This window comes from Panthera uncia, chromosome C2, assembly GCF_023721935.1.
Source record: "Panthera uncia isolate 11264 chromosome C2, Puncia_PCG_1.0, whole genome shotgun sequence".
NCBI lineage: Eukaryota > Metazoa > Chordata > Mammalia > Carnivora > Felidae > Panthera > Panthera uncia.
The window spans coordinates 128,946,172-128,971,429 of NC_064810.1; the positions used below are offsets into that span (position 1 = coordinate 128,946,172).

Genomic DNA, 25,258 nt, shown 5'->3' on the forward strand with positions numbered 1-25,258 from the left:
TCTTTCTACTCATTGAGACTGGAAGCATAATAGAGGGGCCATGTAGGTCATTTTTACATTTTGATCACTTATAAATATGTTCCACATACTATACGTGAGAAAGGTTGCTAAATAATCGAAGGGATTAAGGAATCCTGTAAAACACGATGACCAAGCAGAGCTCTGTCAGCTCTGCATTCAGTCTCGTCCAGGTCAATATCTGATGTCTGTATTTATATGAGGATATCAATAATAGCATGATTATATTTTCAGATAAGAATATAGAAGGATGGTAAAAAAATTGGGTGGATTAATTTTGTTGGAAGATGATATTATACTGGTTCAAGGGTCTAATTCCAATAAATACATATGTAATGTCAATATAATATCATATATATATATATATATATATATACACACTACACACACACACACACACACACACACACACACACATTATATACAATATGGTTTTTATACATGTCTCTGGCCCCAAAGACTGATCTCCTTATTTTAAGCAGATACACTGTTAAATAAGACATGTCAGGTCAGTGCATAGATGATATTTCTTATTTGGAAAGAAATCTTTCCTTTTTTTTTTAAATTTTTTTAACGTTTATTTATTTTTGAGACAGAGAGAGACAGAGCATGAACAGGGGAGGGTCAGAGAGAGAGAGAGGGAGCCACAGAATCTGAAACAGGCTCCAGGTTCTGAGCTGTCAGCACAGAGCCCGATGCAGGGCTTGAACTCACGAATCGCGAGATCATGACCTGAGCCAAAGTTGGACGCTTAACCGACTGACCCACCCAGGTGCTCCTGGAAAGAAATCTTTCTATTGAAGAGAGCAAAGCGCCATCAGCACAGATCATCACAAAATCTTGGCTATTAATTAACCATCCTGTATTTTCCGACCCCTCATCTGTGGAACACATAGAAGAAGAAATTCAAGTTGGCAAGGCTGCTGCAGGGCAGTATAAATTGATGAACAAAAGCTCAAACTAGTAGACCCTTCTTTGTCTTAGTCTTTCATCAGGGGGGTTTATTTATTATTGACAAATTGACCTTCAGGCATTACCTGCCCTACGGACTCAGCCTATAGAATCCTTATCTCTTTGCTTGGTAGTCATATTGTCCTTTTTCTACATCTCTGCTAAGACTCACAACACACACTGGAAAGAGCACTGAACTGGGAGACAAACAGGCCAAATTCTAATCCCAGCACTGATTCAAATGAGCTGTGCGACCTTGGGCAAACTTCTTAACCTCTAGTTCCACATTCATAAAATAAATTGCATAGTTTTCCCTAGGTCTCACCACTCTTTGTTTACTAAAAATAACTGTATTTTCACCATCTCTTGCCTCACCTGCATAATAGCATCCTTAGCCTCTGTATTCCCCAACCTCCATGTTTACTCATTCAGTTATATGAATTTATCACCTACTATGTACTTTACTTATGTTTGGCACTGGGGCTAAGATGGCCAGTGAAAACAGTCATGTTGCCTGCACTGGGGTGAAAAAGATTTTTACTTAATGAAGAAAATTCTGACTGCTATAAGGAACTTGTAGGGTAACAAGAGTGAATGTAGGGACACAAATTCAAGTGCTATTGCAATGGTCCAAGCTAGAGAAGAGGATGTAGCAGGGTCGCTAGGTGAAGATGTAGGATTCAGTAACTATTTTAGAAGTAGAATTGACTAGTCTTATTAACAAGATTGCAAAGGAGGAGGAGGTGAGGGAGAGAAAGGGAGGTATCAAGGTGACTCACATGTTTCTGGTTTGAGCTTTTGTGCTGATTGATGGACCTTGGGAGTGACAGGTTTGAGGACAGAGCTTGTGAGTTCTCTCCTTCAGTCTGCAACATCCACATTCATTCAGATAGAGATGTCAAATTGGCAATTGTGTATACAAGACTGAAGTGCACTGGGGATAAATATTTGGGAGTTGTCAGCAAATAGGTGGTGTTTGAAGCCATGGGAATGGAGGAGCTCACCAATGGAGAGAGAGTAGACTGTCCCATATAAGCTCACAAACTCTCTTCTCTTACCATTTGGTGCTGGCATCCGTGAATAACGTCTCTATCAGTGGTGCTAACCTTTAAGGGCAGCATTCCCTGGGGGTTCATAGGGCCCTCAATCCTCTGTAGGATTCACTGGGCTAAAGCCAAGTCTACAGTCTACCCAGAAGTGAAGCAAATTCTCCCTTCCTCATTAAGTGTCCCACTTGGTCACCTGAATCACGTAGCAGGCTGCTGGGTCTCTAGTACTCAAGAGATCATTGCCTGTAAGCCCTGTTCATTTCTCACAAACTCAGACATCTACATCTGAGCCAGACCCTGGCCGGTCCCATGAAACCAAATACCCTCATGAATGTGCTCAGCCCACCTGCCCAAACTCATCTGAGAGCTCACTTAGGCTCAGACTGTGTCCCTGCAATGACCACCACCACCACCACCACACCATTTGAAGAATACTGTTCAAAAATGTTTCATTGTCTAATTTTCCCAACCTTCTGCATGCTCATCTAATTAATGACCTTAATCTCCTACTTAGGGACTTGGCTTTGTGAAATGCCAGCTATAATAGAGTTCAGGAATGCAAAGGATGGGATACTTGTTCTCAGTTTGGTAAATAACCTGCCCACCCACTGATTGGTCCAGCACTGTAGGAATAATAACAAAAACTACCAAACAAACAAACCCTTAGGTCAAAGCTTCATGTTTGTATGACACTGAGTGCAAAGTCCTGAGGAGAAGCTTTAAACAAGAAAGCATCTGTGGACAAGGCAAGATCCCCATGACCGGGATCTATGGGGACCCTCCAGACCCCATCAAGACATGGGTAGAGGCAAGAAAGGAGGTGTGCTCCACAGGCAACTGCCTGTGTCGTGAGTCACCCCTACACCAGCCTGTGTCAGGCTCCAAGGTAGGTCTGAGAGAACAAAGAACAGGAAATCGCCCAGTGTCATATGTGTATGGGTGATGTATATACACATGTAAGCAATGGCTTACTACATACAATATAGTAAGGGACCTTATTAGACACAGACAGAATATCTTAGAAAAGGATGGGCTGTGCTTCCCTCTTCCCAGCAGAGTTGGAGAAAGGTTTTTTACGGAGCCATTTAACCTGAGTCTTGAAGGGTATATAGGCGATCTCCAGGTGGGCAAGTTGTAAGTTAAGAACAGAATTCTAGGTTACAGAGAGGAGTGTATTGGAAGGCACAGAAGTGAAGAAACAGATGGTGCGCCTGAGACAATATTCTCCCATGTGTGTGAACACAACATGGATGGGACGCAATGGTGCTAGATGGCATAAGAGAAGATTTTAGGTAGCCTGCAGACACTACATTAAATGTAGGTTTCAGGCTCAGAGGTTTCAAAGGTAACAGTATCTGGCTAGAACTTAGCATTATTCTGTTTTTATTCTATTTATTTTTCTCTTACGTATATGGTAAATGGCAGTGGTTTTCCACTTACGGTAGTTATATAAAATTTTCTTTCTAAACAAACAAGTTAAAAAGTAAGTAATTTGCTTGGCAACCGTGGTGCTGTGTGGTTCGAGATTCTGCCTGGGACAGGTGTCATGGCCCGTGCTTGCTCATCCCTGGCACAGCCACTGCACACATCCACTGGTTCACTAACAAGGGCCAGGAAAAAAGGGTTGCCTGTTATTCACATGAGTGGAGTTTTATGGAAAGAGATAGGTGCGTCTCTGGAGTTATGTGTTACTATGTGTCAAAGTGTTTGGAGAATATCGACTAAGGAAGCCTTTTCCTGATGGGTGAAAAATAACTCGGTTATGCTCACCTACCCGTTCTACAATGTTATGCAGTATATTAATGTAGTGCATAATAAAAACAACAAAAAAGTTAAAAAAAAAAAAGTAAGTGATTTAAATACAAATTTAGAAAAATATTAAGAAGTTAATCACACCAGGGGCTCCTGGGTGGCTCAGTCAGTTAAACATCCAACTTTGGCTCAGGTCATGAACTCACAGTTGGTGGGTTCGAGCCCTATGTCAGGCTCTATGCTGACAGCTCAAAGCCTGGAGCCTGCTTCAGATTCTGTGGCTCCCTCTCTCTCTCTGCCCCTCCCCTGGTCATGCTCTGTCTCTCTGTCTCAAAAACAAATAAACATTAAAAAAAATTTTTTTTTTAAATGAAATTAATCACACCAAACTTAGGGTAAGAATTATGACATGAACATCTGAAGCGTTAGAAATACTCTCTAAGAGAAAGGTTAGCAGTTTGCTGTGTTGCTATCACTGTGTTGGTATAGATCATTCGGAGATCAAGCATGGTAATATGGGTCATTTTTTTTTCTTTTTTAAGTAAATTCTACTACCAACGTAGGGTTGGAACTCATGACCTCCAGGTGAAGAGTTGCATACTCTACTGACTGAGCCAGCCAGCCGCCCCCAAATGGGTCAAGTTTAAAGCTAGGCAAACAGGAATTCCAATCTCCCTTCAATACTTTTTGGCTGGGTGGCCTTGGACAAGGATTCAGGTCTTTGTCTCTCTTCCCTCACCTTTATAATGAGAGTCTGTATTACAGGACTGTAAGCATTAGAGAGACAACAAATATGAGGTCCTAAAATTATAAACGTTATTAATCTTCTTTATAACTTTCCAACAAGCTTTTCAAGGTTAGCCATCATTGGCTCTGACCTAATTTCTCTAATTCTGTGAGACTGTCTGTCTGCAGAGCTATTAATTGGTTTCAGAAAAGAAATGAATGTATTATTTGTTTTTATTTCTCCATCAATTTGTATAGAAAGTTAAAAACTCAGCACAATGTTCCCAGTCGTTCTCAGGTCATCCCCAATGGTTGTCAGCGGGGGAGAGGACCACCCACCCAGTGCAAGTCCAAGAATCCACGATACATTCTCATGTTCTTTGGAATGCATTTGGTAACAATTTTTAAGCAAACAAAACGATAAACTGCACAATCACTATAGACACATCTCTGAAAACTTACAGCACTGAGAAAAGGGGGAAAAATCACTTAATCCACATTCCGCAGTTCCAACCCTACCCTTTCAGCCACTCCCCGCTCCCCACTGTAAAGAGGCCTGAGGAGGCCTGCAGAGATGGACTTAGTGAGTGTGGCAGACAACATCTCACAGAACCACCACCGGGGTCTCTGGCTTTCCTCTTCAAAAGCAAGCAAGTGCTGAGACTGGAAAGAGATTCTTTCGTAATCAGGACACCTTGCCTGAGTAGGAGCTAAATTGGACCAGCCCAGCCCCCTTCTTCAGCACAATCTGAAGTTCCAGCTCTTGTAAAATCATTAAAGCACAGCACAAAAGCAGTTTCCTCTGGAACAGTAGTAATGATTTTCATCTTCCAAATTAAGCATGGACTTTTTGGGAAACCTATCATTAGAGGATTTTCTGTCTGCTGACCTTTGCTTTCACTTCCTGGAAGTATTTCATGAAGTAGGTCACCTCATTCAGATACAGAACACCATGGTTATCTCCCATATAGTTTGCAATATGAGTTACAAGCATGATGTGCAAGCAGTTTATGATTCTTTGGGTCTTCTATGTGGCTATACATTTGTCCTTCACCATGGTCATATTTTTTTCTAAATGAGCCACTAGATTTCAATAGATCAGATACAGCTATTTCTTCTTACAGTTTGGTACAAGTCAGAAACGCAGTTTTTAGAAATGCCTTTTCATAGATGATTGTAAGGGATAGAATGAAACAAATCTCAACATAATAGAATGAATGCATGATGTTAAACAAGAAGTGATCCAATATTTTAACCAATTTGTTAATGTTTATACTCCCACATGCTAGAGTCTACTACTAAAAACCCTAACTTTTGATTGGCTAAAAAGACTGAAAACTGCAGTGCTGTATACCCTTGCCCTCCACGGAAAAAAGTGTCTAGTTACTTCTGAATGATTGTCATCGCTCATTAGTGATCTATTTGAAGCTATTATATTTACAGTGCACACAATGTTTTTTGTTTTGCAAATCCTGGTGATACTAACATAGCCATAAATACATGGCCATACAGACAAGAAGACAAGTGTATTTCTAGGGCCTAATACTTTTATTTGTCAAGATATGGATAGTTTAAAATTTATATTTGAGGGCCTGGAAAATTATCAAGGAGACTACAGTTTAACTCTAACTGGGTAGTTTGGTCTAGCTATTCAGAAGAAGGAGAAGCACATGGTTTTATTACAGAGCTTGAGCTTAATGTCAGGATCCAAATGTTCCAAGTTCAAATAAATCTTCACAAGCCTGCTTGCTTCTCGGATTGCTAAATCCGAATAGCCGCAAGCAGGAGCCTATAAACATATAAACTAGCAGAAACAAAATCACGAAGGCACATAGTAAAAAGCAACACCCAAAAGCAAACATCCGTTAACCTTAAAGATAATATAAACAAGATGATACCTGTTCTTCAGCTTTTTGGTTTCTCAGCATCGATAAATATTTCCTAATTGCATGGAGAGGATATTTTTTGAAGTAAGAGAATCTAGACTGAGGCAACAGATTATCCATGGTGAGGAAAGTAAGAAGGTTCTCGTCTGCCCCACCCTGTCAGCAACCATATGAAGTCTAGAAGCTTCACAATTCCTCAGATGCCTAAAGATTTGCTTGTAGCTCAGTCACTTTCCTGCAAACAAAGCAAATGTTCTTCTCCTTGCTGCTTCCTCTTTTGGGTGGGTTCCTGGTGAAACCAGACAGCCAAGTCTGAGTACCGGCCATCTAAAAGCGTCCAGAAATACAATGCCCAAAGGGCAGCAGGAGCCAGGAGGAATGTAGGGGCTGGTCCACAGAATGCAAATTGCTTAGTGGTAGTGATGCCATCGCCCTATTTCTAGCAACAGCGTTCTGTTGCAAGCTATGTTAATATTAGCTAGCTGGTGACTTTCCACACCCACAGACTCTCGTGAGGCTTAATCTTAATTCTTCTGACAGCTTTTCTGGCTCTTAAAGAGGACATGACATGTGGTTTTTTCTGTTTCCTTCTAGATTTTTTATCAGCATGAGCACACATAGGGACATCCCTTGGCTGCGTCTCAGCTCAAAAGTGTTGATTCATTCAGTCTCAAGAAGCTTTGTTTTAGGGGACTTCTAAAAAAAATTAACAATTTACTTCACTCTTCACTGTTATCGAGGAGTTCAGTGGCAGCACTTAAAAGGTTTGGTTTACGCTGTCATGCATTATGCAACACGCCCGGTAACCAGATACTTTACGTTAATTGAACAATAGCTGGGAACAGATTCTGTTCTGAGTTAAAAGGCTTCTCTCCTTGAATCCTTATCTCAAATCCACAGGCCAAATCCAGGAACATTAAATTTCCCCAGGCTTTATTCCGAATGTAAGGGAGAAAAAATGTTATACATTTACTTTCTAAGTATTTTACAAAAGGATTCATGCTTTAAAAAGAGAACAGGGTAAGAGGACTGTGGTCTTAGAGGACATGAAATCATGAAATTTGAAACTTCAATATTTTCTTAATAGTCTATAGAAGCCACGGGGTTTCTGAACAAAGTTTCCAAGTCGGCCTTACTGTTTTATTATCCTTGTTAACACTGTAGTAGCTGGTTCGTCGGGTGGAAACATTTGGCCACCTGGGTGAGGGGCTGTTGTGTAGAGTCTAGGCCAGACATCAACCCAAAATCATAAGGCCTCGAGATTTGCTTTCAAGTGGAAAGAGAAAGAACTTGTCTCTTCCCCTTCAGAGACTGCACTGTTGGGGAGGAAGGGTAAGCAGAGCTGGGGACGCACGTTGCCTCCCTAGCTGTCCCCCTGGACATCCGCCCTGACACTCCTGGCTGGGCCACTTGCCTTCAGGGAACACACTTGATGGACCTAATGTGGGTCGTGCTGCCACAGCCCAGACCATCTGTCAAGCTGGCCTTGGGCCCACTCACAAGGTGATCTTCCAGTCTCACCAGGGCCAGGCTGGCAATTCCAAGAAGTCGTTTATATAATGCTACTGGGGCTGGCTCCCAGGAGGAGGAGGCCCTGCCCTCCTGTCCGCTCTTTAGGTGCACACTGGCTGGCTCTTGAGTCTCCTCTGTATGCTGGAGACAGCCAGTGGACTCTAATGAGGGCCAGAGCCAAGCCCTGTGCTGTGAACCACCAGAATGCTAAGGGCAGTGTTGTGCACTCCCAGGCAGCTCACAGCCCAGAAAAACAAGAAGCATGGAAACCTAGACACCCTGGCCCTGGAAAGAGGGGAGGCCCCTGGAGGCTTTGGGAGGAGAAAAGGTGTCATTTATACACACCCTCGAGGAACCCACAAGCTGCCCTCTTCCCTTCCTTTTTTAAAATATCTAAACCTTCAGAGATGCCTCTTCTTATGGAAAGAAGCTGGCAGTCTGCCAAACACCCACAGCACGGCTGTGATCAAAGCCTTTTCCCAACGGATGAACACAAAGCAGACTTCATTTCAAATGGTTGTTTCATGCTCACCTTCTCCTGGTTTGAGGAGGTCAGTGAAAAGAGATGGGGAAGGGCTGGGTCTGGGGAGAGAAAAGAAAACCCAGACAGAAAACTGTCCTGGCTAGATTTAGCATAAAAAGAGAAGCCGGTGGAACAAACACAACTAAAATCCCCTTAGGCGTTTAGTCGACAACAAAAAGCAAATCGTATCTAACATTTATTGGGCCTTTCAGCCAGACACTGTGCTAAATTCTTTACGTGCATTATCTCATGTAACCCTACAGCACCCTATGGGGAAACTGAGGCTCAGAGAGGGTAAACAACTTGCCAAGGTCACACAGCGACAAAGCAGGGGAGAAGGGACTCCAGCCAGGTAGGCTGACACACCAGAATCCCCAGAGGTTCCGTTCCCAGTCAGTACACTGCACAGTCTCTTAGCCCACATCCCGAAATGGATTCCTAAGAACCTCTTTACAGATGAATCTAACAAAGGAAAGGCATGGGGTTGCATTGTTAAAGAGAAAGACAAATTTAGACTGTTAAGAATTTGCAGACTAAGATTATTAGATTAGAGATCAGGTGCATTTTCGTGCAAAATCATATAACTTCCTATCCTGGATTCTGCATAAATAAGGCTAATACTCATTATTTATCACATAAAAGTTCCTTTCTGAAATGATTCTGGTGATCTTGAAAAGAAGTTGTACTATGGATTCAGATTTTCTGCTTCACAAACTTTGAAAACTACCATATTCTCAGTTTCTGTTTGAAATAGATTGCAATGGTTAATTCCACTCCATATTTATTACAAACATAATGGGAAAGAGTCACTGTCCCGTTGTATTCACAGTATGGACATCTCTGCCATCTCAGCCTGGAGGAGTGATGGTTTGATTGCCACTGTGACTCAGTTGCCTCGGTAAATGGCAATGGACCAGAGATTGGGTGGCTACAGTATATACCTGCAAAGACCGAAATAGCCCAGTGGAGCCACCCAGTGGTAAGGGGTTTATTCCACCGCCCTGCAAAATAGCACAATAAGGAGTGGGGTGATTACCTGTTATTTGAACAATTCATTCCCACCCCTTGTCCTAGCACAATAACCAACAAGGGCGCCTGGGTGGCTCAGTCGGTTGAGCGTCCAACTTCAGCTCAGGTCATGATCTCACAGTTCATAGGTTGGAGCCCTGCGTCGGGGCTCTGTGCTGACAGCTCAGGGCTTGGAGCCTGCTTGGGTTTCTGTGTCTCCCTCTCTCTGCCCCTCCCCTGCTCACACTCTGTCTGTCTCTCTCAAAAATAAATAAACGTTAAAAAAAAAGAACAGTAACCAACACAAAGCACAAACCCAGGAAAGCACTAGATCCAGGCCTCAATCCACTGTGAAAGTGATGCGTCTTTGGAGTGGTGGGGGTCCGGAGCTGACGGCCAAGAAAGAATTCTTGAGACATCCTTGGTGCAAAAAAAGTGATTTTATTCAAGCACAGGGGCAGGACCGGTGGGCAGAAAGAGCTGCACGGGGGTTGTGCAGAGTGACTGGCTATATACTATGGAGCTGGGGGAAGTAAAGGCAAAGGACCTTCCAGAAGGACTTTGATATGCTAAGAAGGACTCATAAGATACCTGAGGCCTTGCTATTGTCAAGCTAAGGTTGTTTTTCCTTTAGTAAGGTATTAACATTAGGATGGTAGGGGTTTTTGGAGAAATGTTAGACTGTATTTGCCTCAAGTATTTGTCAAGGGCTGCAGGTTATGAGGAAATTTAATTTTATCCACCATTTCCTTCTTGTCTTTGTTCCCCACATCACAGTGGAGGGGAGGGTGATATTGGGGCTCCAGGAAACTGAGTCTATAGGTTTCTGGAGATTAGGCTGTTGATAAGATTGCCTTTTTCTTATAATTTACTGAGATATTTGTAAACTGATGGAGACTCTTATCCTGCAGGACTGTGATCTCTATCAGTTAACCATTTGTTTTCTGTCCTTTCCTTTGTTCTTGGGCATCCAGGAGTGCCTGTGGAATGTCACACATATCCCACCTAGGGGTGGGGGCGGGGTGCTAGCTTGTGCTTGGCCCTCAGCTTGCCTTATGCTCCCTCATCAAAAAGATATTCATGTGTCCTCTGGTTTCTAAGAATTACCAGCTTTTTCACAAATCGCTTAAAAATATGGGTATCCCCATTTCTTTGCTCAAAGAGCATCATACAGAGGCAAAGCTAAAGCCAAAAAAAAAAAAAAATAGTGACAAAGGTATGAAGAAAGCTATTTTACAGTTTACTCCTTTCCAAATGTTGGAGAAGATGGGATGAAAATGTGGGTTTGCCAGGCCATCTAGTACTGTGCACTGCACACAGCAGGTGTTTCATTCATATGCGCCGGTACCTATTTATTAAAGGGGAAAGACAAAGAGAGGAGAATGGGATCCGTTTAACATCGCAAGTGTTAAATTCAGGATGAGAAACAGGAAATGAAAACAGAAAGTTTGTCTCCAGGATGCCTTTGAGTGGACAGCGTTTCCAAATTGCATCGGGACAAAAACTAAAACCCTACTAATCCCTTCTCTTTCTCCTTCCAATCAGTGCTGAGAGTTTCTATCAGGAAAATGACTCCATGCTCTGGGAATTAATCCAGCCCAGATGTAAAATGAAGGGCAAGCAGTGAGAATGATGGAGAAGCAGTTAGCCCAGAAAACAGAAACCATTTTTTATCGTGAATTCCTCTGAGAAATCATTCTCATCCCACTAGGTCTGTGGATATTGGCTCCATTTCTTGCTCCCCCAAGGACAGTTCTAAATGGAATCAGGAGAGGGAAAGGGAGGCATTTACCATTGCTTCTCAGGACTAGTATATGCAGCACCAACATTCCACCTTTTGCATGATGAGATCTTTTGTGCTACTTGATCTGACATTTTCTTGGTGCTCCCACCGTGTAGGGAGTAATTATCTCATACCTGCATATGGTGCATTTTACTTTCCCCAAATTCACATTCAACCACCCTGCCCCCGCCACACCATGCTCCTATTACAACCACAATTCAATCACTCTGGTGTTTCTATAATTTTTTAAAGTTTATTTAAAGAGAGAGAGAGAGAGCACACACTCATGATTTGGGGAGGAGCAGAGAGAGAGAATCCCAAGCAGAGCTGGATATGGACTTGAACTCACAAACCATGAGAGAGCAAACCTTCTGCTTTTGGCTTCAGGTATTGATTTCTCAAATTTCACAACAACTCTGCATCCCTGGGACACTTGCTCTCCACTTAGGAAGAAAACATTTTTCTGCAAAGTTTAAAATAGACTTGAACAGGGGCGCCTGGGTGGCTCAGTCAGTTAAGCGTCTGGTCTTTGGCTCAGGTCATGATCTCATGGTTGGTGAATTCGAGCCCTATGTTGGGCTATGTGCTGACAGCTCAGAGTCTGGAACCTGCTTCAGATTCTGTGTCTCCCTCTCTCTCTCCACTTATGCTCCACTTATGTTCTCTCTCTCTCTCTCTCAAAAATAAATAAACATTAAAAAAATTTTAAATAAACTTGAACATGCATCAGAATCAACTGGAAGGCTTGTTAAAGCACAGATTGCTGGCCCCCACCTTCACAGTTTCTGATTCAGTAGGTCTGGGGCGAAGAGTGAGATTTCACATTTGTATCAGCTTCCCCCACAATGCTGATGCCGATGACCCCTGGACCATTGGTTTAGGTGCTGTCAGGCAGGAGATGTGGCTGTGGAGAGATTTGTCAGGTGGAGTTTGAAGGATAGATACCCTGTTTGCTGGAGCACTTTGAGAGCTCCCATCAGATTTGCATTTTAAAATGCACTTCCCTGGCAGTGGTGGGTTTTCTCCAAGCTCATCTCTTTTTTTGTAGCCACTCTTCCGAGAGTCAGCTCTTGCAGTTATCAAGCTTCAAGTGAACCTCTCACCAAGGTCTGTCTTCTCAGTGATATCTTGACTTGATATCATATTGCTCTCAAACTCTCACTCTTGACTTGATATCATATCGCCTCTTATCAAGCTGAGGCAGCACTATCAGTAATCTTAGCTCGGGAGACAGCCCTTTCTTTAAGCTCAGGGCCAGAAACCATAGCCAGCTGTACACAACACTACCTCCCTCCGTCTTCTGCACTAACGCCTTGTTCCATTCCAGTTGGGGAAGGAGGAATCTTGGACTTGGAACAGGCAGCCCCCTCATGCCAAGAATTTCCAAAATCACGGTTTTCCACAAACCCATCCCCAGGCATAATTTACTCGTCTTTGTCTTCAATGCTACTGTAGTCTGGGCAGGATCCACTGCTAACTCTGTCTCCTCTCATCGAGTCTTGAGTTTACTGCAAAATGGTCCTTTAATAGAAACATAAGATGTCCCCAGGAAGCTTACCATTTCTGGTGGATTCAGAGACACCTTCTCCTAAGGACCCATGTCTGGAGCTGTGTCACCTTCTCCTCATGACCCTGACTTCCTTCCACCTTTCCCTTAGCAGCCATGCTTTGCTCTTTTTAGGAGGAGTAACACCTAGAAAGAGAAGACAGAGGTATTTCCTCTTAAGAGCAGTGGTTCAACCCTGAGGGAACTTTCAGATTGGTGGTTGTGCTTCCTATAATTCTCTATGAAAACTAAAAATATGGTTTCAGCAATAAGGAAAATAAATACATTAATTTGAGTAAAGGAGCTTTGGCTAACTAGGCGAATGGAAGTGGGGGTGAGTGGGCAGGTTGGTATGTTCCCTTGTAATGCTTGATGGTTTGAAAAGTAAGGATGTAAGTGAAAGCAGATGTCTGGCTGGGCTGGGCCAGGCCTACCCTTGGCACGGGGATGGCCCTTGGAATAAACAGGCAATCCAACTTCCCTTTCCCATTTTTCTGACTCTGTTGCATGGATGGAAGTTCAGTGGCCAGAGAACATGGAGTCTAAAATAATTCTTAAATACTTGTCTTGAGTTCTAGTAGAAAGACCCAGGTCAGAGGTGTTTATGTGGATAACTCACTCAGTTTTCACTGCCACCTCCTGTGAAAAACCACGATTGGGGATGAGACTAGGGGAGTCTGATAGGAGTAGCAGCTCATGTTAGCTAAAAGAAAGATAATGTGCATGCAATTTGGAGTAGACAGACTGTTCATCACAGTGATGTTTATAGTCATGTTCTTAAACTCCATTATCCTTGAATTTTTATTAACTACCAAAGATAATTATCTGGGGGGCCTGGGTGGCTCAGTCGGTTGAGGGTCAACTTCGGCTCAGGTCACGATCTCATGGCTAGTGGGTTCAAGCTCCATGTGGGGCTATCTGCTGACAGCTCAGGGCCTGGAGCCAGCTTCGGATTCTGTGTCTCCCTCTCTCTCTGCCCCTCCCCCACTTGCTCGCATGCTCACTCTCTCTTTAAAAAATAAATAAACATTAAAAAAATTTTTTAGAACAGGTAATTATCCAACATGGAAATGATATGTCTTCCCTTGGTTGGATCACTAAAGACCATGAATATTGGTGCAACCCAGACTATATATAGGTACAATAACCTGAGTAATCGTTACCAGAATGCCAGTTTGTCTTTATTGTTAAATCTTAGGTACCAGGGTGTCTATCTTGGTGTCTCAGTCAGCTGAGCATCCAACTCTTGATTTTGGCTCAGGCCATGATCTCGCGCTTCCGTGAGATCGAGCCCTGAGTTGGGCTCTGCGTTGACAGCACAGAGCTTACCTGGGATTCTCTCTCCCTCTCTCTGCCCCTCCCCCACTTGCCCTCTCTCTCTCAAAATAAATAAATACACTTAAGAAAAAATCTCAAGGGGGGCGCCTGGGTGGCTCAGTCGTTTAAGCATCCAATTCTTGATTTCCGGCTCAGGTCATGATCTCCCTGTTCATGGGATCGAGCCCTGCGTTGGGCTCTGTACTGGCAGCATGGAGCCTGCTTAGTATTCTATCTCTCTCTGTCTCCGCTCTTCCTCCCACATGCACGCACATGTTCTCTCTCTTGAAAATAAATATTTTTTAAAAAATCTTAGATATCAAAGTCAGAGGCATATGGGATCACTTATTTATTTATTTATTTTCACATGACTGGTTACATGTTCTTTTGAGGTTCGCGGCTCCTGTGGTCCACAGACCAGCAGTGTTAGCATCACCAGAATCTCAGGCCATACCCTGGATCTCCTAAATCATAATCTGCATTTTGAAAAGATCCCTAGATGATTCATATGCACATGTAAGTTTGAGACCCACTGGCTAGGAATGAATACAGGGCTCCTACACACTCCTATTGTACCCCCCCCCCCCACACACACACACATAACTTGACCCTACCACTAATTCTACAAGAGTGACCGTTTCCTGTCTATAACCCCTTCCTCACTGACCTCCTTCAGGGTGTTGACAGTGTCTTGTCCATTGTTACATTAGTGTCTCACAGTCACTCAATAGATCTTTGTTTAATGAATGAATGACTGATGATACATGTAGTGTAGCATCTGGGTATGAACTGCCTTGAGCTTTTCCAGATCTTGTTGGCCCCTGGATCCAGATTAGTTATACTAACAGTAACAGCCCAAATTTCACTGGTTCATGTCTTTTTTTTTTTTTTTTTAATGTTTATTTCTGAGAGAGAGACAGAGCAGGGGAGGGGCAGAGAGAGAGAGAGGGAGACACAGAATCTGAAGCAGGCTGTGACAGAATCTGTCAGCACAGATGCAGGGCTTGAACTCACCTACTGTGAGATCATGACCTGAGCTGAAGTCAGACTCTCAACTGACTGAGCCACCCAGGCGCCCCTGGTTCACGTCTTAATGTAGGGCCTTCTTCTGCTATAACCTGCCACTCGAGTATTTCAGGGAGTTTTCAGATGTGCCTCTCACATAGTCTTAAGCAAATCCTGGCCAGCAGCCATGGTGCTCCCTTCCTTGTTCCTGTTCTGGGCCCCCACCTGTCGCTGCTGTCACCACCTGGTGTGTCAATGTATTCCCACAGTGCAGCCTTGAGGTTCCTGAGATCCAAAGCATCCTCCAGGCCCTCTCCTCATTTAACCCACTACTCTTTGTCCCTCCACAATGCAGTCATGAAGTGTCCTCCACATGCTCTATTCAGACATTCTTGGGAGGCTCTTCAGTAGCAACTCCCAGGATCCCCTTTCAATCCTCCCCTGCCCATCTGTCTTCAGCATAACTCAGAGCCCTTCCTGTGGGTTCCTCATCTCACCAACTGCCCTTCTGGGCAAGATCCCTTTCACAATGTCCCTGGGCCATTAGAATAAAATACCTTTGACCTGCCACCAAAGGAGAACAACATTTTTTTTTACTAGATACAGTGCTCAACCTTGTTGCCATGGACCCCTTCTCCATTTCTCAGGTTAGTCCTATCAACTGCTCCAAGTCCTTCCATAAAATAAGGGACAAACACTGACCCTTTCTCCTGCGAGGGGTGTGGGACGATTAGCATTATATGGATATCTCCAAAGAAATACTTCTCATGAAATTGTTCCCTGGTTTTTCCACTTGCTTGATTTTTTTTTTTTTTTCAGTTGATAAAGATTCTTTCCTTGACCAAACTTGAGTCAGCTTCTCTGAGTTTTGTCTGAATAGGTCCCAACTTTGCCTCCTTAGTCCAGTTTTAGCAGTAATCCTGTTGGGTTAGGTTAGTGTAACCCCACTGCCGGCCACCCCACCGCCTTGATATCTAATCGCCCTGGCCTGCCTTCAGCAAGAATCCCCTAGCATGCAAATGGCCTACTTAAGGGGCGCCTGGGTGGCTCAGTAGGTTATGCATCTGACTGCAGCTCAGGTCATGATCTTACAGTTTGGTTTGTGAGTTTGAGCCCCGCGTCGGGCTCTGGGCTGACAGCTCAGAGCCTGGAGCCTGCTTCAGATGCTGTGTCTCCCTCTCTCTCGCTGCCTCTCCCCTGCTCACACTCTGTCTCTCTCTCTCTTAAAAATAAACATTAAATTTTTTAAATAAAAACATAAATAAGTGGCCTACTTACAATTCCAACTCATTTCTATTTGACTCCAAGTCACAAACTCTTAACTGTTATATAGTACTACGTCCATCACTATTTTGTATCCCTGTCCATCTCCAAGCAGGTTGCCTCGTGCACAATAGTTACCTAGTATATGTGCTTATGAAACGAATAAGCTGAAAGACACATCCATCAACTTTTATATTGTAATCCTTTCTATTTAAAGCTGTGTGACTAGTGAGCTATTTTAGGTCAGGATTAATTGTAGTTAAAGTAACAGATATGTGGTTAGGGTCCTCTCTCTCCCCATGACACATAGAGCCTGTGCTTCCAAATAATGCCAGTCACTTCTTCCTTCCTGTATGCTCCTGGTCTTTAACATAATTCCTGGGCTCAAACCAAGCGCCATTATAGCTGTTTACTTGATGCTACCGTTTCACAGTGTGCCAAGCCAGTGCCATAAAATATTTTCATTTGAAGATCAAAAATAAAAACACCTTTTGTGAAAGAAATTAGCGCAGAGACAATCAACAAATGCTAATTCTCCATCACTGGAGAATTTATGCACTGGTTTACCTATGAGCACTATACTATATAACAGTGTATATTATTTGTTTGGCTGTCGTAACAAAACACCAGTCTGGATGCCTGAAACAACAAACATTTATTTTCTCATGCTTCTGGAGCCTGGGAAGCCCAAGACCAAGGTCCAACAAAGTTTGTTTCCAGAAAGGACTCTCTTACTGGCTTGTAGACAGGCACCTCTCGTTATGTCCTCACATGGTCTTTCTTGGTGGGTATGGACAAAGACAGAAAGAGAGAGAGAGAGAGAGAGAGAGAGAGAGAGAGAGAGAGATTGAGGGTGTTCTAGCGTCTCTCTTTAAAAGGCACTAATCTTATTGGATTAAGGTCCTGCCTTTATTGCCTCATTGAACTTTAATGATTTCTTTAGAGGCCCTGTCTTGAGGTTAGGGCTTCAACACAAGTTTGGTGCAGGACACAAACATTCAGCCCATACCAAGGGTCAAATTGTCTTAGGGTGAAAACGGAGGGTTAAGGCCCATGAGGATCGTAGCACATTGTTGTGCTCAGTAAGTATGACTAGAACAATACTTGTTTATACCTAAATTGTTTTATCTTTCTTCTATGTGAGGATCCATGTCTCCATAAAATTTTGAACAATATTGCCTACTTAGAATTTATTTATAAACGCTTGAGTTTCCTGGATGAATGATCTCTATATTATTTAATGATGTAAAAAATTTCGTGAAAGTGAAGTCAGTCTCCATTACTTTCTAGTTTCAGCGTTAAAATGTAATTCTCATCCTAATTTACAATTGCTTTATTTAAAATCGGTTTTTTGGAGTTATTTCCTTGAACTATCCCAAACAATTTCTTCCCTTCCTTAATATTAGTGTTCAGACACTTACATATAACTCTATCTCCCCAGAGGCCTTTGTTTGCAGTTATAAAATCTTTATTGCTACAAAATTCCTTCCAGCTTTTTATGATCGCTCTTGCTCCAAGGTCCTGTCTAGATCTGGCATGCTATGATTTCAAGATGCTCCATGATGAAAGCAATGTTTTAAACTCTAGGCTTGTCAAGCTTAAAAAAGAATATAGGGTCGAAGAGGTGGGGAGAGCAACAGAAATGCTGTTATTGCTGTTGTTCCACAGAATTGTAAAAGTGGCTCAAAGTGACAGCATGGGTTGATTCTCCTTTCTTCATGGAGTGGTAAATCTGTCAACAAGTTATTTTCCAAGAGCTTGTCAAGGGTTTCTCCTTCCCAAGATTTTTCTCTCAAGCGTGTTTGATGGCTTTCTCCCAGGCATATCTTATGTAAAACAGATTCCCCACCCCCCTTAACAGCAGGTGCCCAATTCTCAACTTCCATCTGCATTGTATTTTACACGTTTGTCCTTTTTAGGAGTTTACCTCTTGTGTTTTTCAAAGAGGCAGGCTTGTAACAGGTGCCTTCTTCACTTGGCAGGGGAACAGTGCCAGAGTTGCTAAGTTCCCTCCCGTGTGTGGCCGGGTTTCTTGCTATCGGTGGAGGCAGGTGTAATGCTGAGACCACCATTTGGAATGTAGTATGCATCAGACACGTCTGAATGAAGAATTTCATTTCGCTGATTTTAAACATGGAAGAGCTAAAGTGCCCATTTTAAAATAATTTTATCGGGCAACAGCTTTTTGATAGTGTCCGAGCTTAGGCTCTTCTCCATTCTGAAATGCAGCGTTCACCTTGTCTCCAGACGAGATATCACTTCTGACAGGAATCATGTTCTGCTTTCCCTTCTGAAAGAGCAAGCAGCTCCATGACATCACCAAGCGAGACTTAACACAGCCTTTCCTCGGAACCACAATTCCCCATCAGAGGCACAAGAAGAGAGTGATAAAGTACACCCTTTCCCCACCAGGCAGAGTGTACCAGTTACTGCATACTTGTCTCTCAGCTCCAAGCACATCATTCTATCCTCAGTGATGCTGGGATTCTATAAACCACGTTGCCATTTGCCAGCTGTTCTCCATTAGGCTCTGCCAATGGAGGGCAACTGCAAGTTTGATGGAGTAGGAAGGGACTTACTCCTCTGTTTCCGTTTTGCTTTCTGCTCTTGAGAGTCTCACCAGCAACACTTCTTCATCCTGGCGGCAGCCCTTTGGCAACAGGAGTCCCATCTCTGTAATAATGTTTTTCCAACATTCTCAGAATCTGCCTCATTGACCCTCTCAGAGGTCCAGCACAGTCAGCCAGTGCCTTCTCCTCAGGTCCAGAGACAAGACTACCAACTAGCTAGTGCCCCTCTCTTCAGGGGTCCTAGCCTCTTTCTTGACTTTGAGCTATGAATGTCTGGTGGACCCAGATTCTAGGCATTCACAAGCATCGGATTGAAATTCAGGTCATTTTATTGAATATTAAATGTAAGGCTGTCACAAGAAGGCTGGAGGGCTTGGGGACATTCAAATTATGTGTTAGGGACTCCCAAGCCGGTATCTGTGTGCCAGACATCTTTCCCAGGGTAAATGGAGAGCCCATATGCAACTCAAACTTGGAATGTTTAAAATTAAATCATTGTCTTCCCCCGTGGCTCAATGAATTCTAACACCACCTACCAGTTGCCAGCAAGAACGAATTTTTAGGTTCACAGCCTCCCAGTACTATCAATTTTACTTCCTAAATGTATCCAACTTTACATCTCTACTTCACAACCTTAGTTCAGGGCCATTGGCTTACTGCAATGAAGTTGCTTCTCAACTCTTTCCCTTCCAATCTAATCACCCTAGAGTGTGTATGGCTTTTAAAAGTTCTAAAGAGATAATAAAAACTTGTACCTCTCTCAACACAGTCCTAGATCTGTCCAGTGACTTGGAAAGACTCGGAAGTCCAGTGCCTTCTATCACTCCAAATCATTTAAAATTTTTCTTTTTATCACTGTTAAGGACAATTTGATGATGTGCCGTGATGTTGTTTACTTCATGTTTCTTGTGCTTATTGTTCATTGAGCTTTGATCTGTGGATATATAGTTTTCATAGTTTGGAAATTCTTTGTCCATTACTCTCTCAAATGCTTCTTCTCCCTCTCACTTTCAGAGACTCCAATAACATATATATTAGGCCACTCAAAGTAGCCTCACAGTGCATTGATTCGCTTTTTCTGTTTTGTTTTTTCTCCCTGTGTTAGTTTGTATACCTTCTATTGCTATGTCCTCAATTCACTAACCTTGTCTTTTGCCATGTCTAATCTGTCACTGATTTTTATCCAGTATATTTTTCATCTCAGTTATTATAGTTTTTGTCTCTAGAAGTCCTACTTTGGATCTTTTATTATATTTTTATATTTTCCATGTCTCTACTTAACATTTTGAACATATGGAATACAGTTGTAATTGACCATTTTAATGTGCTCATCTTCTAACATCTATGTCAGTTCTGAGTTAGTGTCAGTTAATTGATTATTCTCCTCATGAGTCATATTTCTCTACTTCTTTGTCTGGTAATCTTTGTTTGAATGCCAGACATTGTAAAATTTACCTTGTTAGATGCTGGATATTTTTTTGTTCCCATAATTATTCTTGAGCTTTATTCTGGAATATTAAGTTAGTTGGATACAGTTTGATCTTTTTTGGATCTTGCTTTTGTGATTTATTAGGTGGGCAGATAGCCATTTTCAACAACAGCTAGCTATTTCCTGCTACTGAAGTAAGATCTTCCTGAGTTTTCTACCCTTGCACTAAGAGTTATGAGTTTTTCTGTCTGACTTGTGAGCATATACTACTCCTGGCCCTGTGTGAACACCAGTTAGTATTTTCTAATCCTCTTAGATGTTTTTCCCCAGCCTCAGGTATTTTGCTGATCATTCATGGGCAGATCAGTACTTGGCTGAATGGTCAAAGAAGACCTCAAAGATTTCTTGGGCCTATCTAGGGTCTATACCAGCTCACAGAGCATTTGTGAAAACACAGATCAAATATTTTCATATATAAAAAGGCCTCTAACTTAGTGTCTGACACATAATTGGGGCTCAATAAATATTTTTGATCTTGGTTTAGATCTCTAGATATCTTTAGTGGGCATTTCTCATTCTTTTCACTACCCAGTGTCTGTAGTTTATTCTCATGAAACAAAGCTTGTTTCCCAACACAGAAACTGAAAAATTCCAGACTCATTTTTTCTAGCATCCTTGCTGCTAAAATGAAAGCTTATGACCTAGTCCTAGTCCACGACCATGACCAATATCCAGCCTTTTTGTATGCTTTAAAGAAGCAAGTCCAGGGAAGAAGCAGAACCCACACTCAGTTAACTCTAGGGATAGGAAGCAGCAGCAGCAGTAAGAGCAGTTACATCCATTCTTTAGAGGTAACATTCCTAGTGACCATAGTAACAGTGGTCTAGCATATGGCCATCTGGTACCTAGCAGCATAACAGTAGGGTTTTCACTGTTCCTCTTCTGTGGTGAGGTTTTGGGCTTTTTTAAGTTGTGTAATGTGCCAGCCTGATTGTGTAGTTTTTCTAGAGATACTGCATGCCATCCAATATTCTTTAATGTTTATGTTATTAAAGTATAATATACATGTGTATGAATAAAAGTATGTGTATGTTTATATGTCACATAAGTGATAATTTTTCATAAACTGAACTTTAATGAACTGAAAGTTTATAACTGGTACCCAGATCAAGAAACAGAATATTATAGGGGTGCCTGGGTGGCTTAGTCGGTTAAACATCCAACTTCAGCTCAGGTCATGATCTCACAGTCAATGAGTTCAAGCCCCGTGTCAGGCTCTGTGCTGACAGCTCAGAGCCTGGAGCCTGCTTTGGATTCTGTGTCTCCCTCTCTCTCTGCTGCTCCCCTGCTCATGCTCTGTCTCTCTCTCAAAAATAATTAAAAACATTAAAAAAATTTTTTAATTAAAAAAAGAAACAGAATATTACCAACATCCTAGAAGTTTCCTTATTCCCCCTCCAATTCACTAACCTCTGCCATCCAAGGTAACCATAATCATGACTCCTCACATCTTATATTAGTTGTGCCTATTTTTTCTTTTTCTTTTTTTTTTACTTGATATAAATCAAATCTTCTCACATATTCTCTTGTCCATGTCCAACATTGTGTTTGTGAGATTCATCCCAAGTGTTTTTTATAGTTGTAGCTTGATCTTATTGGAATAGTAAAACATAGCATTTTATAAATACACTACAATGTGTCTATCCGTTTGTATCAGGTGTCCCCAAGACCACCTTTAGGTTCAGGGATTTGCTAGAAAGACTCACAGAACTCAGAAAAGCTGTTATACCTACATTTGAGGTTTATTACAGTTGAAGGATATAGAATCAGCAAGGGGAAAAGGTGTATAGGGCTGAGTCCAGAGGAAACCAGGCACAAGCTTCTAGTTGTCCTCTCCCAGTGGAGTCACATGAACAGCCCTTGTTCCACAAGTATGTGTGACAACATGTACAAAGTGTTGCCAATCAGGGAAGCTCATTCAAGCTTTGGTGTCTAGGGTGTGTTGTTGTTGTTGCTGTTGTTTGAGGCCAGTCATGAAGGCATGCCGTGTCCGTAGTGTCCGTATTGCTGACCTTACCTCCTGAGTATCTACTCCCCATGTAGGTCAAACTGATGTATTATTGCTTAAAGTCTCAGGCATACAAAAATAGGCATTCACATAAATCACATTGTTAGCTTAAACTAATTGGCATAGCCTACACTTTAAGCATACAAAGACACTCATTTCAGGCAGCTTGTTGCAAAAACTCAGAGATCTTTCAGCAGCCAAGCCAAAGGCTAGTCCTGAAGACTTTGGGAATGTGCAACAGTTCAGTTAAACTTTTCTGTATACTATTACAGTGTCAATGGGCATTTAGGCAGTTTATATTTTTAATATGAACAGTGCTGCTATGAGCATCTTTTTACATGTTTTTGGTGAAGATTTGGGTGCATTGCTATTGGGTGGTGACTTAGGAGTGGGGTTGATAGGTCATAGGATATGCATTTGTTCAGCTTTTATAGACACTGCCAAATCATTTTCCAAAGTGACTATACAAATTTATACTCCCATTATCAACTTACAGAAATTTTCAAGATCATTTTAGAAAAACAACAGTTTTATTGCGGTACAAGTGACATACAATAAAATGCATATTCAAGTGTACAATTTGATAAATGTTGACATATGTGTATACCCATAAAACCACCATCACAAAAGGTAGTGAACCTGTTATTCTCCCCTAAAAGTTTCCTAATATTCTCATAATGAATTTGTTTTCTCTTCAAGTCAACCAGGGTACACTTCTGTTGTTTACATCTGAGACTTTCTAGCTGATATAATCCCACTTGAGTTGCCTTGTATTTGCACCCAGCTTGGTGTTTTGCATTTCTTTTCTCTTCTATCGATTCTTGTTGAGCATCTATGATGTATGCTAAGAATGTAGACTCTGTTCTTTGCCTATCTTAGTCAATTTGGCTGGACTCCAGGTCCCCTGTTTGCAGCTTTGTCCTCAAAACTCCTAGAAATTCCACACATCTTTTTATGTCCTGTTCTCTACACATTCTTCTTCTTGGACAACCTTATAGCCCCTGGTCCCAGTCCTTCCTGGTTGGCCCAGAACCAAACTTTCCTCGACCAACTCCAACAGAGGATTACCCAGATGGTAAGAGAAAGGGCCCCTCCCTCAGCTCTTCCTTAAGTTGCCTAGACCAGTGTTATGGGTTGAATTCTGTCCCCCACAAAAAGATATGTTGAAATACTAACTTCTGATGCCTCAGTGTGTGACTTTTTTTGGAGATAGGGTCTTTACAGAGGTAATCAAATTAAAGCATGATCTTTTTTTTTTTTTAAGTTTATTTTTGAGAGAGAGAGGGTGTGAATGGGGGAGGAGAAGAGAGAGAGGGAGACACAGAATCTGAAGCAGGCTCCAGGCTCTGAGCTGTCAGCACCAAGCTCAATGCGGGGCTCGAACCCACAAACCATGCATGAGATCATAAGCTGAGCCAAAGCCGGACACTTAACCAACTGAGCCACCCAGATGCCCCTAAAACCTGATCCTTAAGGGTTGTCTCTAATCTAATGAAATGAGCATTCTTTTTTTGGGGGGGGGGCTTGAGTGAGTGAGGGACAGAGGGCGGGCGGGGGAGAGGGAGAGAGAAGCAGGGCTCACCTGAAGCGGGGCTCAAGCTCACCTGAAGCAGGGCACAAGCTCACATGAGCATTCTTATGAAAAGGAGAAGTTTGGACACAAAGACAAAGATAGAGGGGAGATGCTGCAAAGAGGCACAGGGAAGGTAGCCATATCCAAGCCAGGGAGAGAGGCCGGGAACAAACCCCACGCACATCACCTTCAAGAAGGACCAATCCTTCTGACACCTTGATTGTGGACTTCTAGCCTCCAGAACATGAGACAATAAATTTCTATCGTTAAGCCCCTCAGTTACAGCAGCCCTTGTAAATTCACACAAACAGGTGGGATGCGTCTGCTTTTCCTAATCATTTGCAGACTATGAGGTGTGCAACAGAGGATGGGAGGGTAGTGGCTAGTGGCTGCCCTTTTGGAAACACTGTTAATAAAAGTTGAGCATGGGAAGAGAAGAACATGGGAGGAGTATGCTAACTCCAGATTATTTGACTTTGGCCGTTCATGAGAGCCTGAAGGAGGCCTGGCTAAACTCCCTGCTCTTTTCTTTCTTTTTTCTCAAACTGATAAACGTGAATCAGTTTTCAGCAGCCATCTGTGGGAGCACATGGACTCCTTCACTTAGTAGCTATTAAGATCTGTTCCACAGTCTGAGGGGGCGATTTGGGAATGTTTTTCTCCCAGGTCCTTTTCATGGGAACTTTTCCAAAATCGGAAGATTAATAAAAATTTGGTGAAGGCAGTACAGCATGCCTTGAAAACCCCCTGAAATCTTCTCATCACCTTTAATCAGGTCATCTGACAAGTTACCTTCAAAGAAATGGACTTCAAGCTGAGTCCTTTACGAGGACTGGATTTTGCTTTATTTGTAAAATGTTGTGAAGTTCCAGAACTCCTATTTGCCTTAATGGTCAAACTCTTGATTAAGGAGGGAAAAGCAGGCAGAAAGAGAATGACATAAATAGAAAATACAATGAAAATGTTAAATGTATGCAGAACAGTTGACTCATTACCCTTCCAGTTGAACCTGGCAATAAAGAATATAATAAATGGGTCCCTTGGGGAACTCCTTTTTCATTTCAAGTGCTTCCTTTGGCTCTTTTTGCCCTTCCGTCTCCACGCCCTTTTTTGGTCTTTAGGTCTGGATTTGAATCTATTTCAGCAAAACTGCAGAAAAGATCCACTTGGTCGAGTCTTGGGCGTCAGAGTCTGAATACGGTTGGAAGCAACTACAGTTAGCTCCCCTCAAGACTTTGTTCTGGTGTTGTTAACGAGTGCCTTGGGTTGCTAGAGATCA

The 25,258-nt window shown here is 42.4% G+C and overlaps 2 protein-coding genes across 2 annotated transcripts in view; one reads left to right on the top strand and one right to left on the bottom strand.

Annotated features, from left to right (window-relative positions):
• Positions 1-6,851, bottom strand: part of ATP2C1 (ATPase secretory pathway Ca2+ transporting 1) — a 181,954-nt gene extending 175,103 nt beyond the window's left edge. Inside the window, exon 1 of the mRNA XM_049629814.1 lies at positions 6,395-6,851. Coding sequence (XP_049485771.1) covers positions 6,395-6,502 — 108 coding nt within the window. The 5' untranslated portion in view covers positions 6,503-6,851. The remainder of the gene's footprint in view (positions 1-6,394) is intronic.
• PIK3R4 (phosphoinositide-3-kinase regulatory subunit 4) overlaps positions 1-25,258 on the top strand; it is a 199,683-nt gene that overhangs the window by 27,961 nt on the left and 146,464 nt on the right. The window lies entirely within an intron of this gene.